Source organism: Pundamilia nyererei, unplaced genomic scaffold, assembly GCF_000239375.1.
Source record: "Pundamilia nyererei isolate P.nyererei 1_Seehausen unplaced genomic scaffold, PunNye1.0 scaffold00004, whole genome shotgun sequence".
Taxonomy (NCBI): Eukaryota; Metazoa; Chordata; class Actinopteri; order Cichliformes; family Cichlidae; genus Pundamilia; species Pundamilia nyererei.
The window spans coordinates 819398-842447 of NW_005187405.1; the positions used below are offsets into that span (position 1 = coordinate 819398).

Here is a 23050-nt window from a genome sequence, read left to right on the forward strand (position 1 = left end):
AGTATAACAAATAGTCCTCCTCATTAATTTCCATGTACATAAACATACACTGTGATGGTCAGAGGAGAAACGGTAAAGTGTTTCTAGGGAAAGAATGTGCCAAATCATACAACTCTGCAGCCAGACAGCCCTGCAAACACCCAGACACAAACACAAACGTGCACACAGATCATCATGCACTCGCTCTCTTATGCACAAACACACATATATATAATGTGATGCCCACATGTTCAACACATGTTGCAGAGCTGAGTTCATGCAGGGGTGTTCTTGGTGGCCCCCAGAGGGTGGTGTTAGGGTGATACACTCCTCATGTCCCCTCCAATTCCCCCTATCCCCCTTTACTTGCCAAGTGTACACACACACACACACACACACACACACACTAGCACACCAGTATTTAATTTCAAACAGTCTGATGTTTAGTTTGTAATTTTTCTGCTCTGCAATCGATTTGATAGCCACCAATTTAAATTTCATCACTTTACTTCTTAAACAAAATATTCTCTGGTTAAAGGGATGACACGGCAGCAGGATTCACCCTGGCTCCGGGTTACAGCGAGTATTCACTAGTTTTTAATGTACCGAAGTAAAATGCAGTGAAAGATCGGAACGCTTTATATCCGTGGCTCCCTAATCGCAGCTCCTGTTCCAAGAATGAACTCTGCTCATAACTTACAGCAAAATAAGCCCCTAAATGGCTCCAGAATCAGCAGATTATATAACATGTGTATATTTTCTTCAATTAGTTACTTAAAAAAAAAAAAAAGAAAAAGGAAAAAGACTCTTGTGGAAGCAGGGCGCAGACGAGTGGGACTGTAATTATTCTGCATTTCATTTGGAAACACAGTCCAATCCCCTCCCCATTCTTTCTGGATATCGAGCTCTCATTCTCTTACAAAAACAGATGAACGTCTCATCTATGCATACAAAGTCGATATCTGATGTAGCCTACGTAACTGGCCGACGCCATTGCCAGCATTTATCCTTGTCTGGACTGCACAGTTACATTTCAAGGGGGGTGCACGTCAGGTTACACCACTGGACACAGTGCAGGTTTTTTTGTTTTGTTTTTTTAGAAGGGTGTGCAGTTACAACATACCTACAGTGAAGGTTTAAAACAAAAGTAAAGTTCCACTGTTACTTACTCCTTTGCCCATGAGGCCATTGTTGAATGGCAGGCCAATGAACTGGAAGGCAGCCTCCTGGATGAAGTAGGGGTTGAGGATTCTCATCTCTGTCGGCTCCCGAGGCACAGACTGAGCCACCGACTTCCAAAAGCCATCTGTGCCCCTCTGAAAAGTAAAAAGATGGAGGACAGCAGAAAAAGGTCAGTTTGTGTATGGTAAAGAATTTATTTTACACTGTCAGATTAGAGACATGTCACAGAGGCACAAATGGGAAAAAACAAAAACCAACAACTAAAGGTTTCAATTGATGGCATTGGTGATAGGCAACTAAAATTTACCAACCAAACATCAACAAAAGATTATCCTCCTTAAACAAAGAAGCAAACCAGAAGCCAGGCTCCGTCTACCACTGATTGGGGAAATTACTTCTGGACCTTTAATGAATGAAGGGGAGGTTGGGGGTTGCTGTTTGCAGGACACCAGCAATTTTGACCCATCAGAAGGAAAGTCTAGCAGTTTGTGAGAGATGCAGTTGCCCTAGAGTGGTAACGAGAGGCTGCACTAAAGTCCTCATCAAAGTTTTAGAAGATGTAGATAAGACAATAGTGCGACACACAGTTGAACCTTTAAGGCTTTAGTGCCATTTTCCTTCTGAGAAAGAATACTTCATAATCTAAGTGAACACCAAATAAGGAGAATGATTATAGGTGCTGATAATAGTGCTGCCGTGTTAATATGCACCGACTCTGGAGCAAAACTGCTCCATTACCGTGCAGAGACTTTCTGTTTCCTACAATTTTCTCAGGCTTCTGGAAATATCAATATTAGTGAAATAATTGATTTTGACAAAAAATCTTTTGTAGACCCACTTTTGTCTGAAGTCAGACACCCTGCTGGGAACCTATCCATACTCAACATCTCTGGGTAAATATTGCATTAGAAAGAAAATCACACCTTGACCCGAGGGTGTTCCGAGAGACCTCAGATCTTTTTACACAAGGCAATCTTCATCAGTCGCAAGCACAACCCGTCAGACATGCTAGTAACACCACCTGAATAAAATTATGCAACTCTAATGAAAGGCACTTGCCCAACTTGGTCCTTCCAGAACAGCCGACTGATATTAATAAACTGAGACAGACAAAAAGCTCCCCCTTGGAGAAGTTTATACATAATGCAAGTGAATCCTGAGTCCTAGCTTCCTTTACTGCATTCAATTCAAATGTTACACTAAATTAACAAGCAAAAAATTAACAGTGTGTGATTGACTTGTCTCCTCAGATCCATGAAGCCAATGTGAATCACCTGTTCAAACAGTCAAACACTCGCCTGGCTGCCTTTGATACAGCAAGGTGTGTGTGTGTGTGTTTGTGTGTTGGCAGAGGCAGTAGCAACAAGTCTGATGGCTTTGTGGGTTCAACAGTGGCGGCTCTTTTTGAACGCAGGCCCAGCTCTGTGCCCTCGGCAAGCCGCGACAGGAACAGCAGCTCATCTCTCCTGTCAACACAGCTTGTGTTTGCCAGAAATCTATTTAGCCGAGCTGTTTGGATGTGTGCAGGTCTGTGTATGCTGAATAAAGAGTGATGCGTTTTTTTCTTTATTCTAGGAAGGAGAGCAGCTAATGACACAACACACACAACACACACCACACACACCACACACACACCACACAGCAATGACCTGACATGCACATACACACAAATGTCACAGGGTGGGGATCTCTTTGAAGATCAGACAAGTACAGGTGGTTTTGAGAAATGTATGAGCAATTAGTATGTAAGGATTTGGGATTGTTAGGAAGGATGGGAACGGTGGGTATGTTTATGAGTTCAGGAATGTGGGAAGCTGCTCACAACCCTGTTTTCCAAAACGCTGTAACACTTTGTAACATGTAAACAAAAAGCAGACAGCAATGATTTACTTGATCCCAAACTTTGAGAAGGAAAGATATGGTGGATTTCAAAATGCTGTGAAAAATTGGTGAGCAAATGGTTTAGAAAAAAAAAACAACAAAACAAAACATAAAACTACAAATGTTTTAGAGATCATAAAAAATATTCAGAGAATTCAGTGGCATTCCTGTGCACAAGAACAAGACTGAAAACAAGTCATGAATGGCTGTGATGTTCAGCCTCGGGCTGCACTGCATTAAAACCAGACAGTTCTGTACAGAGTCAACGCACAGGCTCAGGAACACATCACAGGAGCAGGAAATAAATGTTAAAATACCAAAAGAAAATTATTAATTCCACAGACTTCCTTGTACCTGAGAGATAATTTAAGGTGGATTAAGGGGAAGTGGAAAACTGATCTATTTTTTTATGGCCAACTTGCGCTTCTACAGAGGCACATTTAGGGCTTGAACATTATATACAGTTTACCAAACCACATCCTGCATGTACTACATTAATATGGCTTTGTAGCAAAATAATCTTGGTGCTTAACTAGCTAGCGTGCAGTAAACACCTGCCACCCACTGGAAACATTTGGTACATTACAAATGAAACATATGCGAGAAGGACGACAAACCGCTGAGCAGAATGAGAAAGAACTTCACTTTCAAACAATAAGCCCTGTTTTGGACGTTTCATTGAAGGTTAAACACACAGCAAAGAACAATGAACATCAAAATGACATAAGATAGGTATCCAGTAAATAAAGAGTAAAAGAAACTGCTTTAAAGCAGCACTGAAAAGGCTGCACTTCCAGCGATGAGTAGCGTACAATCTGTACTTAAAGCTCCTACAAATAGCCTTAAGGGAACAGGATGTGGCTCCCACTGTGGACTAACTGCTAACCTCTGTGTGAGCACGCACTTGTTTCTCAAAACAAAGCGCTGTAACTTTGCCCTAGACACGATAGGAAGCTACGGAAAGAGTCTTTCACACCACTTGCTAATGATGGACACACACATGCTCAAAGGTGAACACACGTGTACTGCATTGGCTGGCTGGGCTGTCACTGAGCTGTGTTCAAAGAGGAAATGACTGTTTCCGTTCTCCTGTGACAGCTTTATGGTTAAATTGGTTTAGATTATTAGATTTAAGTGTGTGCACAAGGCAGTGCGCTCCAATAAAGCACCTGTTAAAACAAACCTGAACTGGGTGAGTTAATTATTTGCAATGCAAGGAGATAGATCCTAGAGGGGGTCAACATTACTTAGCTACAAAAACTTAAAAATCATCTTAGTGCCAGTCAACCGTGTTGAGGAAAAGATAATACAACTCCTTGCCGTCTTGTCAGAAGGTGGATCTCAAAGCATAACGAGCCTGAACTGAGCGCAGATGAGCAGAAATGATGAGTTCACAGATTCAACAATTCTCCAAATAACAGGAACAGCAAGCTTATACTTGCTTATACAGCTACATCAAAGCACAGCATACAGCTCGGGCTGGCTTAACCTCAAACTCTGAATTACACACATTTGTCCACTACAGCCAACATTCATGGCATTTCTTGAGAGCTAATTATAAACATTGTTTACCACACAGTGCAGAGAGCTGGAAATGCAGTTCTAAATGTATGCACTGTGTGAGACAATCCCCAGCACTATATCAATGCAGTGATGTTGCGATAATATCTGTGCAATACTGATTTTTCTGTGCTGAGGATGAAGAGGATGTACCAACAGAGCAGTAAGGCTGTTGAGATTAGAAAAGGACTATTATTGATTCCTCGGAAACCACAAACAAAAGCATGTACGATTAAAGTAGATGGCAGAGTACAGGTAACTTGTCAGCTTGAGCTGAAGCCTTACAAAGGCTAAGTGTATTTGTTTTGTGATTTCAAAGCTGCTGGAAAAAAAATCACAATTACATAAACCATTAAAGAAGAAAAAAAAAAAAGGGATCTTGAATCAGAGGATTAAAGCGTGCCACAGGATGAGGAGAAGTCCTACTGTAAGCCTAAAGATGGAAAGGATCAAACAAATGGAAAAAGTGAAGCAAAAAGGAATGGTACAAGGAAAAAGGTCGTTAACAACAGAGCTAAAAATCTCGAAAAAGGTAACTAAGATCATGTGCTGGTGAGATACCTAAATTAGACTGTCCATAAACATAATGGTATGTATCCTGTGTCCTTGCATAAAAAGGCTCAAATAAGCAACAGCTTTGGTTTAGAGCCTTGCATTGAGAGTTTTTAGCGTGCTTTGGTTTCATTGTGGTTTCCAGCCCAAACCAAAACTGAACTCACCTTAAAACTAAAGTGGTCCGCTGTGTTAAGTGAAACAGCCAGCTCAGTCTATAGCTTCTGGGGGTCCGAGCAAAAAGTGCAGACACACGGAACAACAATGAAATATGAGGGATAAAGGGAAAAAGGTTTCACATTTGCAGGATTACTACAAGTGGCTTTAAATGCCTTCAGCGTAAACCATCTGCCACAAGCAGTGAAACCAAACAATCTCGTCACCAGAAGCGGTTTTCAGTTTTAGCTTACATGTGACTACTCTTCAGATTGATCTCAGAGTATTGCTTCAATAGCAACGAATGGCCTTACTTCCCTGATTGACAACCGTAACACTTTTTGGAGTTTTTCAATCCTGTAAACTTACCGAGCGAGAATGTGGTTGCGTTTGATGTTTGTGCCGTGGAGCTGCACGGCTCAAACGAGGTGGACCGAATTTCCGGAGGGCCGACTTAAAGCAATTTCGAAAACGAAACGGCAGCCCCAAACTGCGAACAATCACAATTACAGCTGCCTGGAGGTCATTAGCACTGTGTACATGTCAGGTCTCTGAGTTTACAAGTGGTAGTGTCTTACCACTTAAGTGATCCTCTGAAGAGGAGCCATTTGTGCAAGAATGTCTGAATGGAGGGAGGTAGCAGTAAAACCTGGAGGTGCGCAGCAGGGGATTACAGTTACTAAAGGTCCACTTATAATATTCCCCCTCTTTGTTTTTAGGAGGGAATCTGAAGCGGTCCCCAATTTGTGTTTTTTGTTTTCTTGACACATACCACAACCTCTCCTCCCATTGAGGTCACAGTGATTGATCGATTCCTGGTCTCTCTGAGGTTACTCGGTATGGGAAGCACAAATCTTCAAACTTCCACGATTGCAAAGATGAAAATCGTGCCAATGCTTCACCGCTTCACAACACTACAACCTTTAAAACCAGCAGGTGCAGCAAAGTCTCTGGGAAATAACAGGTGACGTGTTGAAAGATCACAAGCAGTGTCACAAGGATCTGCTTGTATCTCATTATAAATAAATAAAAATAAAAAAAACAACCCAAATGAATAAAAAACTAAACAAAAACACGACAACACAAACATTGGTTCTTTTGGTGACCTTTTGACAATTCCTAGGTCGCCTTAAACTCTCATAAATACATCATTAATCAACATCCACTCTATTGGAACACAGCACCAAAGGAACCCAGTGTACAGGTCCCAGTGTAAATCACAGCAGGCTATGTAGGTGAAGCACTTCTGAAACACAACACTCGTGGCAATCAGTGACATCCGGACACCACGTTAGTCACTTGGTTCACGTTCAGAATCCATGTTTACAAGTATGTAAATGTTTATGAATGCATGTATGCATGCAACTGGGGGATTCTCCACAGATGTTTGGGCTTAAAAGAAGAGCCATATACCTTCCTGCAGTTCATCCACAGTGAAAGGGTTGCAATAAACTTTTTTGGGATAAAATGACAAGTATTTAAACCCAAAAATCTGGGCACCACACGGGGTGACACAGCTCACTGGCTCACACCAGTATTCCAGCCATCGGGAATTTACATTTAAATTCCTCAATAATGTGGAGACCCTTGCCATTCTAGAGACTCGATATTTTAGCTACACTCGATTTTTTGGCATTACCAAAAGACAGAAATATTGGCTACACTCTAGTATTTTGTTACTTTGGAATAAGAACCCCTGGCGGCATTTCTATTAAAGGAGAAGTACTTTCTTCGACAAATTGTCTGCATCCATCATTTATCTCTCTGCCCTGCAGCCAGCAGCGAAAGCTCCTGTAAACAAACAGGAGAGATAGAACACCGACACTCCACCTTCAAACCCCGTGTTTACCACCGGCTGTATATCTTTCACTGGATCTGTTTAAAAATATCCCCACATATACAAACACATGCAGGCTGTGTGTGCATGAACTGTGAGTGCACACTGTGCATGAAGGAGAAAAAAAAAATTTGCAAATTAGACCCAGGAGAGAAAAAAAAAAACTATATCAGCAATCGTGGAAATCGCGTTTGAGCACATGTGTAAACAGCATGTAATGTGGCAATCAACCAGCCTGTTGCCGTTGTGGGGTCCAATTTTAAGGCAGAGTGAGAAAGTTAGCTTGTAATCAGGTAGACAATGAGGGATAAGGGAAATTGGAAGCTTTGTGATGCTTTGGGCCTGTGTATGTATTAAAAAGGACAGGCACAATTAGGAAGAAGGATTAGATGTGATCACGACTGGATTTCTTTGCGTGAGTCTGCGTGTTTGTGGAAGTGTCCGAAACTCTAAATAACAGATTGGGAAACTGTCTTGCTAATTTGTATTCTGGCCAGCTTTCCAAGACTGCACTCTAGGCTCATGAAAATCTGCAATAAATGAAGGATAGTCCGGCACATTTACCACCGGCTAGATGAGTCATTCGGAACTGCGCAAGTGTGTACCACCCACTAACCTTTCAGGGAAAAAAATAAATAAAAATTACACTTGCTTTCATAACCACAGAAGGCAAGTAAAAAAGGTTTTTCATCCCTTCCAGCTCCAAGTATGCAGGTTACACAAAGAAATTCCCGGCTGTGAAAGCTCCCGAAGGACAACTGTCCAGAGTTACATTATGTTACCCTCTAGCACGAACAAAATGGATCGAGTAAAGGGGTGCAGGGGGGGCTTGCTGCTACATGATGAGGATTTCCTGCAAATAGTTCTTTACCAAAAGTATGATTGTTTTATTCCATTAAATACCTGTTTGTGTGGTAAGAAGTAAAAGAAAATAGTTTTAAAATAATGAGCACGCATATATTTAAAAAAATTCATTATTACAATTATTTTTTTTAGGAACGTTTTTCCTGAGATCACGGGAGGTGAAATCAAACGTGCAGATAAAAACATATTGGTGTTTACTCTGCATTTTTCCTGCTGCTAGTGAATGAGATACAATGAAGACAGGATATCAGTCTTTTGACGGGTTTCTTTCATGTTGCTGCCAAGGCAGAAAATCCAACAGCAAACAGATATTGCTCTCCTAGTAACACAAGCAGCTTCATGCTTCACTAAAGGTATATGCTGCATCTTCTTACCAAATAGTTTAATGTGAGCAAACAAATTAAATGCCTGTGTGATGCATTTTTAAATAAGCACATAAAAGCTCGCTGCAGACAGTTCATTTATCATTTAAACCAACGTGACGTGCTACTTATTATACACAACTTTCGAAACTAGTGTCAAATTAAAGCATTCCCTAAACACATCGGCTTACAGTCATAACAACACCTACCACCACTGAGACTTTACCGGGGAGCAACGGTCAGCACTAATGAGGAAGGCAGCCCATTTAACATCTGGACCAAAGCAGTTTAAACCGACAGATTGCACAACTGACCGACTCTGCTATTCTAGGACTGTAGACTCTTAACAACAAGCCTGAACAGTTAGAGGGGCTTTTTTTTTTGGATTGTAATTCTATAAACCACCTCACTACACTGATATCCGTTAATGGATTACTTTTACACTGAAAGAGTTTCAAGGGCACAAGCTGCCAAAATAAAAATGGAGCAAACTGTTTAGAATAGCAGTACAGATGAATTGCATTCGATTTCCTGCCATATAAATAGCGTGTCCCATTATGTTCCCGTTTTCTGGAGGTCAAACATGGGTGTCTGCACATGTGTCAGTTTTATTCTGCCATGCTGTCATCGAGCCTCAAAACAGAAGACACTGATGATATTTCTGTTTCCTGATAATTAACGCATGAGTTGCATTCCTCCTTCCTCAGCAGATCAAAGAGGACTGAGTCAGACGCCGGGGGCCAGATCAATTATCCAGGCAGCCATTTTCACTGTCCTCTCCATCTGACACGCCACAAAAATCTGGGCACTATCAAAGGCTGAAGACGCCATAAGCCAGCCAAGAAAGCAGTTTTATTTTATTTTACCATCAACTTCCACTACTCACTCTTTCCTCAGCTGTTAACCCTTTACTCCATTTGACATTATCCTTTCCACCTATCCATTTTCTTTTGTCCTTTAACCAAAATTCACACTACTACTTTGTTTCAGTTTGTTATGCCATACCCTAACTGTATTGTCCATTCCCACCCACCCACCCACCCTTGTTCTGTTTTTTTCCACTTGTGACTTTCTATTTTGACAAAAGCCGCCTTGTAAAAATTCCAGCTGGGATACGGTCTCTGAAATTCACTCGGCTGTGTCAGAAAATAAAGCAGGTTTCCCAAATCCTGTGTTTTCTGATGAGACTTTTTTTCCAAAACAAAACAACAAAAATAAATGATTATTCTGCCTGCTTAAAAATACACTCCCTACTCTGATTTGTAATAAAATTACAAATGTGAGTTTTACAACACCAACATTAACAACAACAAAAAACCAAAACCCACACAAACAAACATCTGCTTTAAATTCAACACTCCTCCCCACGCAGGAGACCTCTGTGTGCACCTTTGCACCACTTCCTGTGTTCACAGTTTTTTGATTGCTCACTGGAAATCCAAATATGACCACCTGCATGTGCTCTTTTTAGATTTCACCACAGACAAACATCAACTTCTGTGTCAAACTGATGCAGCTTTCATGTCGAGGATGATCACTGGAGCCAGACACTAAAGCTACGACCTGAACACCAAACTGTAGTTTAGAGAAAGCACACAGAGTCCAAACCCAAAAGGTCAGTAGTGTGACCAGAAGCATGCTAACCACTCACACCTCTGTATGTCTGTCCTTTCTCACAAATCCATTTAAATTTTACTTATTCAGCGCCAAAATCTCAACAACAGTTTGACGCTTTGTATTGTAAGGTAAAGACCCTACAATAAAAGAGAATAGAACCCCCAAAGTGAGACCAGGCAGGGAGACACGATAAAAGGCACACTGTGGAAGAAAGCCATGGATTAATAATAACTAATGACTATTTTCAAAGTGGTGTATAAACACCACTTTGGAAATTCCAAGTGGAAGTGTTGCTGTTTTGACAACTGAAATTTCAGTGTGCATGCAAGTGGCCAGGGAGCGATTCAAACCTAGGAAGAGTGCTCGAAGTGATGCAACGGTGCACAGAATGGCCTTAAAGAGGAAATCGTCCAAATTTAAAATCAAGTCAAGTTATTGCCCTTTACGGGTGAATTTGTGACCTCCACTCACAGAAGGAGGGAGGACTGGTTTTGCTTAACACTGCGTATGTTGAGCTTTATAGAAGCACTCAGCAATAATGTAAATCCATAAAGATATAAAACATGCTACAACTTTAAAAAAAAAAAAAAAAGGGGGGGGGGGGAAGGGGGAAAAAAAAAAGGAAAAGAAAGGGAGGCTCTAGCATGTTCCCTTAAATACTTTGAGGCAGGCCCTTTGTCCTTAATCTAAGTGGATTCAAAATAATCCCAGTCAAAGATATATTATAGACTGCTCAACAAGAACAGAATGAAAGTGCCAAGAGAGCTTTTTTCTAACAAAAGGACAAAACGAGAAGAGGAGGCATTAAAAGACTGCCATGTTCGGTAATACTTTCATAGATAACGTAGACACAATTGGGCCATTCAGTCTGACCCTGTGAGATTAATAGGGCAACTCATAACCTGTCAATTAACTGTGCCAATACTAATATTCCATGGGACATGTGATAGGCTTGTTACATGGCAAAGCAAAGGGAAAAAATAAGGTCATTTTCCTTGAATGTCCTTTCCACATTAAGCATTTAAATCATCTAAAACATTCCCAATATTAATTTAGTATATGGCATAGTTCTGTGTATTCTTATTTATTCTTTTACAAAGTGGTTTAGATTTCCACAGAAGGTAATCAGGAGGATGTGATTATAGATTATACTGCTCTGATATAGACGTTCAAAGGAGGACAAAATTGTTGCGCAATAATTCAGCTGAGTGCTGATCAAACCAACAAATACAGAGTGAGGAATGTAAGTGAATGCAAGCATAAGCAGGATTCTTGTTCTATGAAAACTGCTTGCATTTTGGATCCATTTATATTTTAATACTCAAGTAGTTCAAATATCTTCCAGGTTTTGTGTTTGTAAGTTCAAGATTTCAACCTTCATTCATTGGAAGAAAAAACAAAAACAAACAAACAAACAAACAAAAAAACCCACCAAAAGACAAAACAACCCGCCCCCCTTCAAATATGTCCTTACCATTTTCTCCTTGTAGACCATTTGTCTGAGCCACTTGAAATCAAGTGGTTTGAAAGCAGATAGAACAAAAAGTGAGTCTTGTTCGTAGTTTTCTGGGTTCTGGATCGCACCCTCTGGATATGTAATCCTTATGGTGGTTTTGGTTCCTACATCTTTTCCATAACCTTTTACTAGAGCTTCATTCAACCTGTCAACGCAAGAAAGACAACAAAGGGTGGAATCAGGAATTTAAGAAAAGCATAGTGAAAAGCACAGGATTATTATTTTCGATATTTAGATAAAACAGCACGTCTGCAAACAGAAAGACAAAGCAAAACCTCCACATGAAGGTTCAGCTGACACATAAGCACATATGCAGTGCTGAAGCATAAGCTGGGTCTATGCATAAAGACTGGCCAGAGGAAAACCCAGCTTGCAACCTCATCACAAGAGCTAACATCTGACAACATCTGGGTAAGCCACAGTCATTCTGGAAACGAGTGGAATGTTAAGTGAGCTCTCAGACACAATCACTAAAGGTAACAGTACATCCAGTTTTATTTTGGAGTTTCCCGTTTTCATCTTTAGCTCGTTTAGCTGAATAGTGGGCTGCTGTGCTCGCCTGTGGGCTGATGAGAGTTCACAGTCCGCTCCACTCCAGGGAATGCCTGTCTGCCTGCAGTGAGCTCTGATGTCAGGTGGAGGCAGTGTATAAAGTATGCATAACAAAAGGTCATAACAAAGTATGTTACCGCGTCCCCCCCAAATAACAAAAAACAGAGCAGAGACTTCTCGATATTCCACAATACCGATTCCCAGCTCACTGAAGCAACCATGCATTCCTATTTGGTCACATGTTGATGATGCAGAAGACATTTTCTTCCCCTCAACTAAACTTCAAGCTGTCCAAGTCCCCCCCCCCAAAAAAACCCTTCACACTATTTAACTTTTACAGAACACTGCTGTTATACAGAATCCCTTTTATTTTGCTATCTTACCTGACCACCACATCGTATTCGTCTATTCGGGACCCCAGAGACTTGTTGGATAAGATCCCACCATTACCCACGACGATGCATCGTTTACAGCTGAGACTGGAAGGCAGGACAGCCAGACATTAGTCATATTAAGAAGAAGAAAAGAGACTTCATGTTGACGGTGACGAGTAGGGTGCAGGTACCTGTCAAGCTCCTCTCCCAGCCCGTAATTTTTTGTTATAGTCAAAATGCTGTCTATTATTCTCTCTGCAGAGAAAGAAGAAAACAAAACAGGATTTTAAAGACAGGACAGAACCTCCATACTACAATAAATCCCCATTAAAAATTCATCCACGAGTACATTAAATGCAAAATGTGGGTGAAATTCATTGCCAAGCTTATAATTTTTACCTCGGCAGTGAATGATGCTCCAAGTATCAAACATTAAAATACTCCATCTACTAATCTGGCACTAGAAATGGAGCTCTGTCATCAGAGTCAGTCACTTTAAGCGCTCAGAACGTCCCTTTAGCTCCAAAGACGAGTTGATGTTCTCAAATAATGAAAATGACATATTTGAAAAGCTCAAACTGGGGGAAATCACACATTTAAAGGCCAAACAGACTGCCAAAGATTTCAACATACCACCCGAGATATAACAATCTAGGTGGTCTTCAAACAGGAAGAGAGAACACCACCCTCCGTTTATTCACTCATAGATAAGGAGTAACCAGTGAACCTCAGGAATAGTGGTGATGGGGATTACAGGGGGGGGGGGAGCTGTTGTATTCTGGAGAGGAGTGAATCTGAGAGAAACACCCATACGGAGTTAAGGATGGTATGCGTGTGCATGTAAAAACTCTGCCATAAAAGCACTCAGAGTGGAATGCTGTTTTCAAACAATCACATTCTCCTGGTTAAGTGGCCGGTGTTGTACTCGTCTCCTTGCATGGCTAGCACCCCTCTGATCACAGGTTGAGAAACGGCGATGTTTAGCCATAGCGTGCATTCCTGCCATGTTCTACGGGCTATTGTGCTGGAGTCATAGCTCCAGCATTAGATCTTGCATGCATTTCTTCCTCCTGACCATTTTTAGACCTCTTATATTTATAACTCATCTTCTTCAACATCCCAAATGTGCAGATTCCATTAGAGTTGCACCTATTTTTGTTCCATCTTACATTTGCAGGAATTTGTAACTACGTGGATTTAACAGCTGTGATTTTAAAAAAGTCCTCAAATCGCATCTTCATCGTTTAAACATTTTTTAAAAGAAACACAAAAAGTCTGGCATTATTTTATAGCATTCTATTTCATTTATTATATTCATAATGCAGCACACCGTCTGCCTTTACTCTCACTCTTGTTGTTTCTCTTGGCCTCTTTTTGCAGACTGAGCGTTTAGACTGGGGCCTCAAACCAGGTTGTAAGACATATTATAGTCCATCCACCCTGTCTAACAATCCTAATGATTAACCTAGTGAAGAGAGGCGAGCAGAGCCACAGCTTATTGTTTGGATGTGGTGTCAATGTCTGGCGTCAAGTATCACCCTGAGCAGCATAAACACAAGGCCGAGGACCACACCTGGATCCAAGCGGGTGAAAAGTGAAAAATCACAATGGGTAGTGTGCTCTTTCAGAGGACAACATGGAAGCTAATTGCTCTAAGTACCTGCGGTAAACCCTTTCAGCAAAGCATGTCTTGTGGTAGTGCCAAAAGACAAATTGCTGCAAGTGCAGACATTAGTCCAATGTGGAACTCTTGAAATGTTAAAAATCTTTACTGGCAACACCGGCGAATAGCAGAAGCATCACATAACACATAAACACAGACACTTTGCTGGAAAGAGTGGAGACTAAACACTACAACAAATCCTGTGATGAAAGAAAGATGATCGCAAAAAAACAAAACAAAAGGCCAAAAATTTATCTGCAGTACAAAGATAACTAATTTATCAAGGATAGTGATACTTTAACAACTGTGGAAAAAAAAAAAGAAGAAAAAAAAAAAACTGCTAATGACTGCAAATGTGAGATGTGTTCAAGTCTTTGGCAGCAGCTCACAGTCTGGCTGCCTTAATTGTGCTTCCTCCTAAGTGTAAAGTTGCATAACGGTCGGTGTGATTTCATTTGGTGGACATGCTGAGAATGAAAACAGCACCAATAGTGCAGGAACACCACTCCTTTACTTGTAAAACTGTGGAGCTGCCTGATGAGGACACAGTTTTTAAATAGTCTGCTGTAGCTTTCTAACCCTGGATCAGTATTTGCAAAGATAGATTAGCTTCTCTGATCAAAAAGTTCATCCCTACACACATACACAAAAAAAAAAAAAAAAAGTTAATGCCCCAAACTAAATATAACAGCTGGAAACAAGCATGGATACGTACAGAAGCAACTAACAACAAATCACATCCTTTCCTCCCAACAGGTTCTCCAAAAATAGCACTGCAAGGAATTTATAAACTTATGGTTCAACACCCTCACACCACAAAATTCCTCCAGTCTGTTAACAGTTTAAAAAGAAGTCCACTTTAGACTGCAGGAATAAGATATTTAAAAAGATTTTCATTTAGAATTTAAATTAATCCTGAATTTTGAGCGATCACCGGCAGTGTAGCTTTATTCCCCGCGGAAACCAAATCAGGGCAGCTTAACGTTTACTTTTCCTCCTTCAGGCTATAGCTGATGTGTCCCAAAGATACTTCTTGGCAGAATAAAAAGTAAAAAATAAAACTCCCACCCACCAGCGCTACTCCGTGGTCTCAATTTGGAATCCTTTGTGGAGTTCTATTCAAGATCCACACGTATCATCTCTCCACATGAATACCACTAAAAGGGAAACCCCACTGCCATCACAGTCCGTGGAGAAAACAGAAACCAGGTGTAACACTCACACAGGGAGCGCTCTATTGATAGCTGTGCCTGTGTGTGTACATGAGTACACGTTCAATTGACGGTGGAGAACTTGCCAGAGCACAAAGGTAACATTCCCTTTACCTTCTGCTTGTAAGTATTGGAAAATGTGACAGAGCACGCCAGTGAAGACAGATTAATGTTATCTCTTAGGTTCCCATGGTACTGTGTACTTGTTCGATATCTGAAGTGCTGGAGTGTGTTAAGGTCAGTTAACAAGTGCAAACACTGTGTGCGGACATGCTAACGTTGGAGTGTTAGAAGACATCAAATTTTCCGGTCCCAAGATAGAGTTCATCCAGCAAATAAATGTAAATCACTTGAAAGGTTACGACAAACACAGAAGTCTGCAGAGGTTGGACTGACTGCCTGAGTGAGAATACTTAAAAAAATAAATTAATTAAAAAATCTATCATATACTTATGAATGTTATACCGTGAGAGCATTACCAGTATTACCATGTTGTGCTTCGCTGGCTGTGAAGGCAGTAAAGCAAGTATTCTTTAATTTCAGGGTATAGGTACTAGACTTTCCCAGCTGTCAGGGGGCAAAAAGTGGGGTACATCCTGGACAGGTTGCCAGTCCATTTCAGGGCAAAAACCTAGGGATAGCAACCATTCAGTCACATTTACACCTACAGACAATTTAGAATCACCAGGTAAATAACCAAGTCTGTGGACTGTTAGCTAGAGTGCTGGGAGAGAACCCATGTAGGTAGAGTCAAATTTTGGATTTGATTGGCAATTCCATAACTACAGCTTGGTGAGTGCAGTTTTGACACACTCTCCACCTCCGGCAATGGCTCAGAAGGTAGAGTTGGCCATCTGTCAGTCGGAAGGTTGTTGGTTTCCTTCACTCCAGTCTGCATGTCAAAGTATCCTTGGGCATTATGTTAAAGTTGTCCTGATGCATCCATCAGAGAGACAGGTTGGCATAGAAAAAAAAAATGCCTGTGATTGGGTGAAAGAGGCTTGTAGTAAAAGACTTTCGAGTGCTTCGAATAGAAAAGCACTTTATACGTGCCAGTCTATTTATAGGGGCTTGGTCTCAAATTAACTGTCCATCTACATCTGCAAGTTAGAAGACTTGCTTCCAAACAGACTTTAATCACTCAAAGTGATTAAAGTGACCAGTTACATATTTTTTCACCTTCAAGAGAAAGAAGACTGTTGTTGGAGATTAGCTTTAACTAAACAAAGGTTGATATGAGACCAATTAGCATCAGAGCTAAAAGCATGAGCTGGGAGCCCCAAATAATTTCTGTCAGTTTCTTGTGTCTATTGTAAATGAACTTCTGCAACCCTTTTGGGAATTTGTAAACACTCTGTGCTTGCATTATTATTTGGAGACTATAATTATTAATAATTATCCATTTTTCAAAAATAATATGCAACAAACAAACATGCAAAGGAAAAATACATTATTTCCATATTATATATATTATGTCCAAAATACAAACTTTGCAACAAATGGCAAAAAGAAATTCTTTAAGTCACAGAGGAAATAATGAGCCTTATTTTTCTTAGATCTCAGATTTTCTCAACAACTCATACAAAACAAACCAAGTGGAAATTCAGTCTGAACTGTTAAAATAACTTCTTAGGAGACATTTTGAAATTGTTGGTTGGTATGTACTGACTGTAGCCAAGTACAAACAGTATGAGGAGCCAAGTGATAAAACCCCGATAAATAAAGAATGCCATTGCTTCTACTGAACAAAATAAAATATTGGCAAGCCAGAATATGATGTTGATTAATACTGAAAACACGCAAAGCTTGTTGGCTCATATCTGAGATACCAGGCACTACAGGCACAAAACTGCACTACATCAGGCATCAATCTCCCACACAGCCTCTAAACGTAACAGTGGCAAACGAACACATGCTCAGTCTTACTTTAAATGAGCACTCCACCAATCTTTATGGCTTAAGCTTGGTGTCTAATTTAAAGAGGGGGGGAAAAATGTGAAAATAGCTGTCCTGTGTGGCTTTGCCCCCCCCACACACACACACACACACACACACACACACACACACAAAAAAAAACAAAGAAATAGAAAATTACACCAAAACTTGTAGAGCTAGAAATGAAGATATTTAGAAGACAATGGTCTAATGAAGGACTGACATGCATCAGGGAAAACATGAGAGAAGCATGAACCACAAAAAAAAAAAAAAAAAAAGGATCTCGAAGCTTCTTTCTGTTTTTATGGGCAACTCCTTCTAATACCCCAGAACATATAATTACTATAATCCACAATAAACATACAAACTAGTGGAGGGTGAACTGTGATGAATGGCTTTACCTTGCGTTTTAAAGCCGAATGGAGGTAAGTAGTTGTTGACTTTTGATAGCCGTTTGAAGTTTCGATCAAGAAACATTGGCGCCAATTTCGTAAACCTGTAAGAGAGATGAAACAAAAGTGGAGATGGTTCTCATTAGCCGAGATACAGAAGATAAAAACACCAATCCTGTAATATCCAGTATTCTTAGTATAACAGCTCCTGTTACAAACTTTCAACAATTACTTATTGTGTGCTGAATCTATCCCGGCAGGTTCTCGTAATCCTCACTACACTTGGGATAATAAAGTTTATGTTACCAAGGAGGTGATAACTGAATTTTTATGTCCCATCATCATTAAACCTAGCATCCCCACACCCTGTAAAAGCTTCCTAAAATGAGCAAAGCCTCCACACACCTTAGCACAACAGCTCAAATCTAAGCGGGTGATAGAAATTAAGAGGTTGCAGTGCATAACCCGTCAACATAACCGCTCCTCCAGGGCCTAAATCACATCTGACACATGAGGTTGTCTGAAACAACACTCATGTCACAATGTTTTTGTCCTCTAACGATCTGAAGCAAGACTGAATTGGAGTGGAGGATGTTGTTCTCAATGAAGAGACACGATAAAACTTCAGGGGTTGATAAAAAAAATTTTTTACCCACGACAGAATACACAGTTGAAATGGCGAGAACAAAATGTCAGTCCCATTAGAAAACAAATTAGGCCTGATAGTCAAAAACACCCCAGTGGCCAATGTTTTTAATGGCCCACGACCCGCTACTTCCGCCATCGCCTCTTCCTTATCCTGTGTGGCTATAGAAGTGTGCGTGTGTGTCTCTCTTTGATTAACTGCAGCTCCGATATCAAAAAGGAGTCATTTCCTCTTAGTAACGCCTGTGACCCTAGCGCTGGGTTATGTGCCACTTCTGCAAGTGTAGCTTCGGGATGGATGTGTGTTTTTATAACCCTCTGTCAAGCTCGAGGGATGCGAGGCAAGAGGAAAAAAAAAGGAGCAAGGAGCCGTTCGTGTCGTTTCTCCTCTGATGTTTACATGGATGGAGCTCTATGGATGTGCTGTTCTTTAACGAGCTGCCTAACATTTTGTGTCAAACTTAAAAGCATCGTGACACCCCTACAGAAAAGACAAAGTTAAGGAGATTTATCAAACTGGTGTACATCTTTAGTTAATTTCTAAAGAAATACAGAGATTACATTACAGAGTGCTTATTGCACCCCTTCCCTAGAACTAGACCACCAGCAATATAAGTGTTGCATTTTGCTGATGCACCTGTCCAATAAACACACAGACCTGTAAATTATTCCTCCTGCAGCCGACAAACAGCATTCAAACTATGGAAGCACGAAAAGACTCACAAGCTCGATTACACCTCTGTTTCTCAGCAGGACCCTTGAATACTTGTTCCCATAACATAACACTGCCACTGGTTGACAAGAAATATGTGAGACACAATGACCAAACATGGCTGACATTATTGGGAGACCTTCCGGTTAAGCTTCAGCCTCTTCCAAGCACGGTAATCATTCTTTGAAATCCTCATTATTCTCCAGCGAGCGACTAGAGGTAGTTATGTATGGCTCTCTCTCCACCTTGACTCACCTCGCCTGACAGGGGCATGCACACTCAGAGACTTGTGTCCAGGCAAAACAAATGGAGATTCATTAAACCTGGGCCTTCTGAGGCCACATGGGGCTATAAATAACACGGGACCATTACAAGTCAGTGAGCCCTGACCAACAGTCAGTCACTGACATCCTGACCAAGCAGAGAGACAGGGGGCTGCTTGTTGTTAAATAAGTAGTGAGGGCTCCCAAAAACAGCCAACAGGCAGGGATGCATTGTGCTCATTTCCTTTGCTGGGTCCATCTCTCACAGGCAATATTTTCATAACCGTGCCACTTCGAGTTCACTGCCAACACTTGATTTAGGGCTCTAATACAAACAGTTTTGGGGGAAAGGAGAGGGTGAGGGGAGGGGCGTAAAATAAATTGGAGACTGCAGGGCAAGGAGCTTCAGAAGAAGACAAACATGGAGGAAGCAGATGATGATTAGATGGAGAGCCATAGGACCTCACTGCTAGAGGTTAAGTAGGTTTTCTTTAACTGTCGAACTGTCGTCCACACCAATTCACACAAACTGTTAACGAGAATATTTTAATGGTAAATGTACAAAGCAGGCAGAAATAAAGAACGCTAACAGATAAGATGTTAAACAGCCGACTTCCCTTCCACACAGGAGACAATGAATCACGACCAAACACACACACAGCACAACTGTGTACATTTGGCTGTACACTTACACTTATTTATACAAATGAGCATACAGACAAACTTATACTAAGTGCAGCATTAATTGTGCTTATTGACCTGTGAGAGACTGGGTTGAAGGTGGTAGTAATCAGTGGGCTCCCAGGGGTTTTCTGTGTTGAACAGAACTTTGATCCGACACGTGCGGCTGATGAGAGGAAGTCATTACCAGGGAGGACATTGCTAAATCATAGCCTCTCATATAGGTAGAGGGCAGTGGCACAAAGTGCTTTGTCCATCTTATTAATATAAAAAAAAAAGTTGCACTTTATAGTCCACAGGGCAGCTGATAGTGTTATTTAGAGCATTTGGAGCCACTGTAGGTCATATACCTTTAATAGACTCAATTAAATACTACTACTTTTAATTTAAAATTTAAAACTTGGTGCTTCAGGCGATACATAAAGGAGGTTCAATATATTCCTTTGCCCAATAGCTAGGTCAAGTAGTTACTTTAGTGTCACAGCCTATTATTTAGCAACATGAAAACTACCCTTGCGCAAGAACGCTAAAAGGACAATGTCCAATAGACTGAGCTGAAACGGACGACAAAGTGGAGACAGTGAAAAATCAAAAGAACCAATGACATCAGGAGGACTGTTGGGGATTGTATACTGTGTAGGCTGGGTATTAGAGACCCCTTGATGAGTCAAGACAGGAAGCTGGTTGGTGGCGTTCGCAGAACGCCTCTAAGGCTCTTTAACACGATAGGGAAGTGATGCGAGACCTTCTACTCAGGCGACAAAAGTTCTTTTGTGTAATGGGGGATCACAAGGACACAGTTGAGGTTTTGTGGTGGGGAGAAGATGATAGAAACATGATTGAAACTGGGGGAGACTGGATAGGAATGTAGGGGCTTCTCTGTTACTGACACAAAACCCTTAAGGCCTAGTTGGTTTGAGGAGTGACATCATGCAAGTTTGCATGCTTGAGTAAAAGCTTTTCTCTTGCTGACATCCAGTTAACATTATCTCTGCGTAAAGATCTTGATTTTGCATTAAAAGTTAGTTCTTCACATGCAAAAAAAAAGTCCAAAAGAAATGTCTCACTTAGGATAGATGGTGGCCATCTTAGCTGCTGCATATCCTGGCTTGCACACTCCTTCGCTGAGGTTGCCGTACTTGTATTCTAACTCCTGCGATCTGTACATTAAAAAGAAGAAAGCGAGAGCTTAATTAGACACATCGTGATAACTGATTGCCAATTAAAATGACAAATTCAAAGCTTCAAAAACTTTGTTTGACAAACAATCTGCAGGAGAGATGGGGCTGTGGAATTAGCCGGGAACTCGGCAACAAGTCAGCATATCACCTGTGTGTGTGGCAAGACGAAGCAGAGAAGCCTTGTTTAAATAATCATGCTGGCAGTGGTAAAGCTTGAACCTCCCGATTACTACCAGGATCATTAATAATGTGATGTATGCCATGATTCTACTTCAAATAAACAACGGGAAAAGAGAGGGGGGCCCGTGTCTTTGCACTATGTGAGGTCCAAAAATCAAAGTTGGCTGGAGAAACTGTTTGACTGGGGCCTTCTTGCACATAATCTGAAGCTCATCTATGCTAACAGACTTTATTTCAATCCTCTTCAATCACTTGCAGTAGAGTGGAATTAAAATCTCTGGGGTATTTCCATCAGTTTGCCTACCCCGCATTAAGATATGACCCGAGTCACAAAACTAATTCTGAGCTACAAGATGAATTGCAATAAAATAAAGAAGGCGGCTGCATTACATGAAGTGATCCCCAGTGAATTCCACTTTAAAGCATGTGCTGACATTATGGTTGCAGTGGATGTGGACTGTGATGGCAGCATCTCATTCATTCCTGTGCGGTAACATAGGGCCAGAGAAAAAGGACCTTGCCATGGTGGTTTAGAGCCAATGTGTCAAACCAATTCAGGAAATTATACACACATCAACAAACACAGTGACACAATGACAGCTGCATAATGATCTATTGTAACATGTTCTTACTCTGACAAACCACAGCCAGTCTAAACACAAAACACTAACTGACCTACATCTCAATTCACACTTGTTTCAAAAGTTATTACTCAGACCACCTATCGTATCTGTGCTCGTGTCACCATCTGTGTTTCCTACACTGTGTGTTTATTTAAAAAGAGGAGGGGGGAGGGGGAAAGAAATAAGGCTAGATTAATTAGCCAAACGTTTACATTTTCATGTTTCGTGTTTTCCCATTGATCAAGCCTGACTGCAGTATTCTGTGATAACAGATGTAAAACACGGCTGAATTAATGGAGTCAAAGTCTAAAAGGGAATTCGGTTTTGGGAATCCATCATGTGTAATGTGGCAAACGATGATGGAGAATAGCTAAATGTGTTATAATAGATGACATAAGTGTTTACTAGAAAGAGATGTACTCACAATTTTGTGTCCAGCTGTAGCAGAAAGCCCTGCTTATCATACACTGGGGACAGAGATGGAAAAAGAAATGGAAATTATCCATCACCACAAGAGCCCACAAACCACTTTGATTTAAGAAAAAACACAAAAAAAAATAAAAAATAAAAACAGAACAACAACAAAGGTATGGCATCTTAATGCAGTCATCCAGCTATTCAACTAACAGCTCAGCAGCTGTAGTTGTAAACAACCTGTGTGGCTTTCACGGGGGAAACAATATGGCAGATGTAAACATAAGCATTAGGATCAAGGACTTGTGACAAACAAGCAAGGTTAGGGAGAAGCCAGCCAAAACAATCTGTTGAGTTTAAAATAAAAGTTAGAAAAACAAGTCAGAGATCACCTATGGACAACCAAAGGGACAGCCAGTAGGTGCCTAGTGAAGCGTTGAGGTAGAAAAGAGAGAGAGAGCACAGAAAACCAGGAGGAACATATTTAAGGTGAAATGGGAGCTTTGTTTCCATTGCAGGCCGACTCTTTGCAATAAAGCTGATTGGGTCTGCAAAATACTTGCTATGATCATTTCTGGCCAAAAACATAAATAAATAAAAATCTGTAACTACATTAGCATGGAGGAAATTAGGAATAGTGCAGCATTACACCTGCAGTTGTGGATCTTGTCAAAGAGAAGCTGGAGAATAAAAGAAAATAAAGATAAAGAAAAAGAAA

General features: G+C 40.8%; 1 protein-coding gene across 9 annotated transcripts in view; it reads right to left on the minus strand.

Moving 5' to 3' along the window:
• st3gal3b (ST3 beta-galactoside alpha-2,3-sialyltransferase 3b) overlaps window positions 1–23050 on the minus strand; it is a 55474-nt gene that overhangs the window by 6442 nt on the left and 25982 nt on the right. For all 9 annotated transcript variants that reach the window (XM_005721031.1, XM_005721033.1, XM_005721028.2 and 6 more), the window contains 7 exons: window positions 22343–22385; window positions 21002–21094; window positions 17643–17737; window positions 12624–12687; window positions 12442–12537; window positions 11465–11651; window positions 1149–1295 (listed from right to left, as the gene is read on the minus strand). In XM_005721031.1, coding sequence (XP_005721088.1) covers window positions 1149–1295; window positions 11465–11651; window positions 12442–12537; window positions 12624–12687; window positions 17643–17737; window positions 21002–21094; window positions 22343–22385 — 725 coding nt within the window. The remainder of the gene's footprint in view (window positions 1–1148; window positions 1296–11464; window positions 11652–12441; window positions 12538–12623; window positions 12688–17642; window positions 17738–21001; window positions 21095–22342; window positions 22386–23050) is intronic.